The following is a 7,426-nucleotide window of genomic DNA, read 5'->3' on the forward strand; positions in this document are numbered from 1 at the left end:
AGCAACATCTGACAAACACATTTGGCATCTAGCCTTTAGTTTTCACTAGAGATGCATGAAGCATTATATAAACACAATGAAATGTTTTGGGAAGTCCATTCAAATGTGGAACATTACTATGGAAGCCAAGTTAAGCATTGATGTTAGACCTTGCATGCACATTTCATGGATTGTTTTAGTAGTGACATAAAAATAGACTAGGTCAGTTATATCATATATGTCAAAGATAGTTTAACTCAAAGAATGAAACTGCCATTTAAGCTATAAACCTGACTAAATGGTCGAAACCTGAAACTGTGACCCTTCCTTGCAAATTGTATGTGCTACCAATTAATCATAGTTAAATGGTTTTAGATTCAATACGAGAGTAATCTTATGGAGGAGCTATTGGGTTTGGAAAGTCACCATAGAAGAAAGGCCAGCGGTTTAATCTCCTAAAACAAGGTGTTAAAATAGTCTGCTGAGATGTACATTTTGCATCAAGATATCCCCTAGACTGATATCTTTTTATGAGGAAAAAAAAACATGGAAAATTTTTGGTTAGGTAGGAATACAGCTTGTCAATTTGGTCTAGCTTGAGTGATTAAAAGAGAATGTTGTTAGGCTTTCCACCATTTCATGGATTGATATAGAGATGAGACAAAAGAGGCTCTCTCTTGAGACTTGACTAGGTTATTCATAACAGTTGTGGTGTTGGTGCCTTAACTTAGCTAGAAAATACCAAAACTCTATTGATGAACAAAATTTATTACTTAATCTACCTCAGAGTATTCCATAGTCACTGAATATGACATGCATGGTTTTACCAAGGAGGCCCTAAACTTTTGAACAATGAAACTTTACATTGGTATGGTCAACCTACATGGGGAGAAGTGAATTTTTTTTTAATAAGATGCTAGCAAAACTTGGAAACTGCTGTGTGGGATTATTGCTTGGTACTTGCAGATTGCACAATGACCTTTGTTGGTTGAGCCAGCAGGAATTGATTTCTTCAAGTGGATCTTCCTGGTACAAATGTTCCTTTCCTTGTAAGACCTTCATAGGGGTTTATAGATTCTTGTCAATAAAATGCATATTTATCTGTATAGTTGTTTATTACATAATCATCTAAAGGAAAACGGATTACATGAATATGGGTTAGGCTGCCTCATAATTGTATAGTTGCTGAGGCTCAATTGTGATTATGTGATCTTGGAAGATTTTGAGAGTATATAAACTCTTCATGTATTATGATTTCTCTGGCATTGTTCTCAAGGCAACTGTTCCAAAAATAACAAAAAAATATCTTTTTTCATTAAACAGAGATTGTTTTCCTTTAGAAACAGAGAGAGATTGTCTTTACAATACTTTCTTTTGTTTGTGGCATGTAAGGAGATCTTGAGAGTAATCTAGAATAGGAAAACTAGTTGGTCAACTTGTGATAAAGGTGAGTAACTACTTGGACACTAACTTTTGAGCCTGCCACATTCTTCTAAGAACATTGGATCCAAAAATCTCGATGGCTTCAACTACATTGATTATGTCATAGAAGTTGGAAGAACTAGAGATGTCATGGATGTGTAACTGTTAACATTATGAAGATGATAACACATGTGTCTTTCAAGGTACATTACCAATCGTAGTGCAAACAACAAATTTTACCACTAATATAGTTCATCAATGTTAATTTAGGTATGTTCTATGCTTAGAGCAATTTATTTCAATTTTCACAGCTAGCTCAATATCTTTTCCAGATTAGCAATCACATCAGCATTAAAGTAAACTACAGATAGAACATAAACATAAATCGCAGAGGACAAGCCAAGACAAGAGGACACAAGATGTGGTGCTAGCCAGTGACAAACCCCAATGTGGGGAAACCCTTGATCAATTCTTCTTATATGTTCTTCAATAGTTCAGCAGAGGGAGAGATAGTACGTTTACAAAAAGTCAACATTTTGACTTATCTAGATAAGTGCATAGATCATATCTAAGAAGATGATACATGAGATCAGTTGAAGACATGTTGCTTCAACTGATTCTCCAAGGTGACTCATTCACCTATCGTTGTGCTGCATTTCGTCATCATGTTGCACCATGCTGCACCCATCATCAATATGCTGCATCTCATCATGCTTCATTAATCATGACTGTACCCATCACTGTACAACATTATGTGCCATATTGCACCATGTTGCCATACTAACCTATGTGCTGGATACATCTTGCTTGCTTGTTGTCTCTAGCTTGCTTGTTGTCCTTAGCATGCTTGTTGTTGCATGCTCGTTGTCCCTTGCATGCTAGTTGTAACATTGTATGCTTGATGTATTTGCTGCTAAGTACCATACAACTATCCCAATGTTAGTTAGTTGTCCCTTGCATGCTGCTCTCCTTCGGAGACAGATGCTCTGGCTGTTCCGGCAGTTCCCGACAGTTCCTGGTAGTCCCGGAAGTTCCAACTATTCCCAATAGTTCTGGCAATTCCGGCTGTTCCCAGCAGTCCCAGTAGTTCTGACAATTCGGTTGTTCCCGACAGTTTCAAAAATTTTGGCTGTTCCCGGCAGTTCCGACAATTTCGGCTATTCCCGACAGTTTCGACATTTCCAGCTTTTCCCAGCAGTTCCGACTTCTACCCTCTGTGTAAGCTTCCTGGCTGTTTCGGCAGTTTCGACTTCTACCCTCTGCGTAAGCTTCCTGGCTGTTTCGGCAGTTCCAGCTATTCCCGACAGTTCCGACTATTCACGACAGTTTCGGTAATTCCGACTATTCCCGCCAGTTTCAACAGTTCCAACTTTTCTAGCTATTCTCGGCAGTTCTGGTAATTCCTGATAATTCCATCAATTCTGGTAGTTCCGGCAGTTCCGACAATTTTGGCTATTTCCGGCAGTTCCAACCTTTCCGGCTTTTCTGGCTTTTCCCGACAGTTCCGGCAATTCCAGCTTTTCCCAACAGTTCTGGCTTCTGTCCTCTGCGTCAGCTTCCCGGATGTTCCGGCAGTTCTGGCTGTTCTCAACAGTTTGGACTATTCCTGACAGTTTCAAGAGTTTCGACAATTCCAGCTATTCCCGGCTGTTTTGGCTATTCCGACAATTCTGGCAATTTCGACTATTCTCGGTAATTTCAACTGTTCTCGACAGTTCCGACTATTCCCAGCAGTTCCAGCAATTTTGGCTATTCCTGGCTGTTTCGGTAGTTCCGGCTGTTTCCGACAATTTCGACTATTCACGGCAGTTCTGGTAGTTCTGGCTATTCCCGTCAGTTTTGACAGTTCCGACCTTTCTGGCTATTCCCGACAGTTCTAGCAATTCCCGACAATTCCAGCAGTTCTGGCAGTTCTGACAATTCTGACTATTTCCGGCTATTCCGGTTGTTCTGATCTTTCTGGCTTTTCTGGCTTTTCCCGATAGTTCCAGTAGTTCTAGCATTTCCCAGTAGTTCCGGTAGTTCCGGCGTCTATCCTCTGCGTCAGCTTCCCGACTGTTCCGACAGTTCCGGCTGTTCTCGACAGTTCCGACTATTCCAGGTAGTTCCGACAATTCCGGCAATTCCGGCTATTCCCGATAGTTACGGCTTTTTCGGCTATTCCCAGTAGTTTTGGCTTCTGCCATCTAGATTAGGGCAACATTATCCCTTGGGATCTCTGTTATGAAACCAACTCAAGAAAAGATAGAAAAGATAGATCAACGCCTTAGAATTCAGCCTCTTCGAGGGGGCAACCTCCTTTACATTACATAAATGAATAATTCTTGGATGATACAAATGAAAAGACCTCCTTTCTCTATATAGGAATCTAACGGGTTATAACATAATCAGAGCCGACATAACAATAATAATGTAAGGGCATAATAATAACAATAGTGGGCTTCTATGGGGCACAATAGTAACAATGTGGGCACTACATGGGTACATCAATATAATAAGTGGGTTATACTAATAACAATAAGGGGTTACACTAGTAGTATAGGGGCCTAACAATCTCTCCTCCTACTAAAACCCAAAGACAACTAGAGAGGAAGAGATCCAAAGTGTGTTAAAATGACTTGAAGGCCACCTCTATTTATACTAAAACGTTGAGCACAAGTGGGGTTTATTTGGTTGCTGGCTGACCTTGACGAATTGTCCCATAACACAAATAAATTCATATCTCCATGAATACTTATTGGAATCGGATGATCTTTAGATCAATCCTACACCTCTCGATGAGAGGGATCCAAGAAAAATATCATCTCTCGACAATTTCGACAGTTCCCAGTAGTTCCGACAGTTCCAGTAATTTCGGCTGTTCCCGACAGTTCCGACAATTTCGGTTGTTCCCGGCAGTTCCGGTGATTCTGGCTTCTGCCCTCTACATTAACTTTCCTGCATGTTTCGACAGTTCCTAGAAGTTTCGGCAATTTTAGCTATTCCCAGCAGTTCCGGCAATTCCGACTATTCTCGACAATTTTTGCAGTTCCAGCAGTTCCGGCTTTTCCTGACAGTTCCGGCTTTTCCTGACAGTTCTAGCTTCTGCCATCTGTGTCAGCTTCCTGGATGTTCCGGTAGTTCCCACCAGTAATCAAATTTGAACACGTCAGAGCCCTTCAAAGGGCCTCTGGCACAACGCAGAAGTAGGAAGAAAATTTTGCTATTCAAAAAAAAATTAAATTTGAATTTTTCCATTTAAAAAAAATTAGAATAATATTACAAAAGATTTATTTTTATTTATTTATTTATTTATTTTTATTTTTATTATATTTTTATTTGTATTTATTTATTTATTTTATTGATTTTATTATTATTTTTATTATTATTTATTTATTTATTTTTATTTTTATTTGTTTAGTTATTTTTATTCACATTTAACTCGTATTCACATTTAATTTATTCATAGAAGTGGTCCTTTGCAACTAATTTCCTTTTAAATAATAATTAACCTATAATTTTTAACTATTTATTAATAAACTATTATCACTAATTTAAATTATTTATTGGTCTCCTATATAACTTATCTCCTTTTTATTATTAAAAATGTTTTGATCCCGGTCCATTAGTCAATATTAGCGGTTGGTCAAACTAGCCGTTGGAGGCTCTGCTCGGTCTATTTAACATGCTAAGCTGGATCTGTTTCTTCAACTTGTCCTGATGATGAACCACACTGGTTGGTTCGAAATGCGTCGGCAAATGATATTTCATGTGATTTTCGCCGAAAAATCTTTTGTAAACTTGATATGGATCACAGAAGCCTCAACTCTACAATAGAATAATATTATAATTTTTTTTAAGAAGGGTTGTTAAGTTGTCAACCTGTCCAATTTATTTTTTTAAATTTCATTTTTTTTTCTAAAATCCAGATTTTGGGAATTCCAAATTCCAAACTGTCAGTGCACTGTGGGTCTATCACAAATTACAATGGTTGAACTTGTGAATTTCCTTTCTCAATTGATGTTAAATCCCATTTCAGAAACAATAGTTTCCAAATTCGGAGTTGCTCCCATTTCAAAAACAACAATTTCCTTTTGAATTGTTTTTTCTAATTGTAACTTGTGCATATGATGCAAGTTAGTAGTTGTGCCTGCAGGCTGCCCGTAAGCAAGGTTTGATGACGATTGGAGAGGATCGTAGATTCATCATTCAGCAGACGCCTGTCAAGCAAGGTTTAAGCACGATTTATGCTTGGAGAGGAGTGCATTCGAGAGACTTAATAAGTTCATAGCATACTGGATTTCACATAACTTCACATTATGCTTCAATATATACATCTAGGTCCTGTTGTTTATGCGATATGAAGGAGCAAGACTAAATACAAATAGATCTATAAGTTACTCATTTTGCTTTGATATCTATATTTTTCACTTACCTCTAAGAATATGCGATTCAAACATCAAGAGAAAAATTAAATTTAATGCCTTAATAGCATGAATGAATCAAATAGTAATAAGAATAAATTCCACTGTCTCACCAATACAATTTACAGTTCAATTGAAGCAAATTGTAATAAGAATAAATTACACTGTCTCACCAATACAGTTTACAGTTCAATTGAATCAAATACTAATAAGAATAAATTAAATTCCACCGTCTCACCAATACAGTTTACAGTTCAATTGAGCTCTCATCATTAGAAACACTATCCAAATCAAAATCCTAACCAAAGCACCTTCAACTAATCCCTTGTTAGGCCTAAGTCATTAAGTCCCAACTATTTAATATCCAATGAATAAAAAATTAACGAAATATATGAGTAGCATAAGTCATAATTCATAATGTCCCAACAACCTAAATTATAAAAGGAAAGAAGCCAAAGTCCTCCCAAGTTATCAGGATAAGCAGGAATTGCTGAATAGTAAAGTTCACTCCCACTGCTACAAATTAAAGCATTGAATTCAAGAGGCAATATATTGCCAGAGTTCAACATCCCCAAAGTTTCAACAACTGTTAATGTAGTTGATAGTACAAGACCGAAAAATCTTGTTGTTGTTGCATCAGAATGCACAACTTTGATTATCTCTTGAATTATTTCCAACATATGGGGATATACATTGCTACTGTAATCATAGTAGTCCACAGCTATAACAAAAAGCTTCTTCTTATTTCTCAGTGCAGGATACTTGTTTGAGACAATCAGATTATTTGTTGGAGGCCTTGGCTTAGGTTCAGTTTCTTCAATGTTAAAAGATAGCGACGCCCTTTTTAGTTTATCCAAAGTAAGTTCTGGGTCGCCCTTTGGTGCCAGAAGTTTGTCAACTTCGGTAGAATTATCTAGAGAGCCATTGATGCAATATTTCTCGCCATCGACAAAAAGCTGAAGAGACATGTCCTTCAGGGAATCACCCATTGATTCCTCCCCCATAGTAGTATCCATTACAATGATAGTCTGCCATTGAGGATGCCTCATCCCGCATATAGTTACCTGAGACAAATATTTTCTACAATGTTTAGGCCATGAGAAAAGGTGAATGTTTCTCAACCCATTACAGCGACATTCATTCCATGGGTTTTTAGCTCTAGCAATACATTTTCTATGACCTTCTGATCATGGTGCTTGACTAATAGTCCATTGTTCAAAGTCTACAAAATTTTCAGAAACAAAGAATTTTTTAGAGCTTTGCTTTTTTTGCCACGTGCTTAAACATCATATTTGAAACTGAAATTTTTTCCTGGAAACTTAGTTTACCTGTCAAAATTATTGCCAGAACCTAATTAACACAAGGTGGAAACTCAAACTAATTCTTTTTTGGATGTTCTTACACCAACCTCTGCTTAATATGACAATAATTCAAGGAAAAAGACAGAAAACATAAGATTTGGCGAACATAAATGTTATGATCACAGTTGGCTTGTCATGTGTCAGTTACAATGTGTATGAATTGTATGATAAATACTAGACTTGCAGCTGTGTTGGAAGGGGTTATTGTTCTTGATAAACTGAGGAATATCTTGCATCGTGCAACATTGTAAAGACATCGAC

General features: G+C 37.3%; 1 protein-coding gene across 1 annotated transcript; it reads right to left on the reverse strand.

Moving 5' to 3' along the window:
• Positions 1–6,157: 6,157 nt before the first annotated feature.
• On the reverse strand, positions 6,158–6,808 carry LOC149162013 (putative sucrose-phosphate synthase 2). The gene has a single exon (XM_089435065.1). The coding sequence runs from the start codon at positions 6,806–6,808 to the stop codon at positions 6,158–6,160; it is 651 nt and encodes a 216-aa protein (XP_089291191.1).
• Positions 6,809–7,426: the final 618 nt, after the last annotated feature.

This window comes from Pinus tabuliformis, chromosome 5_2, assembly GCF_031772625.1.
Source record: "Pinus tabuliformis cultivar Carrire ecotype Pingquan chromosome 5_2, CPIR1, whole genome shotgun sequence".
Taxonomy (NCBI): Eukaryota; Viridiplantae; Streptophyta; class Pinopsida; order Pinales; family Pinaceae; genus Pinus; species Pinus tabuliformis.

What these genes read in the sequence shown, in the direction of transcription:
- LOC149162013 (XM_089435065.1), bottom strand. Translation starts at nt 6,808, where the DNA reads ATGGGGGAGGAATCAATGGGTGATTCCCTGAAGGACATGTCTCTTCAG.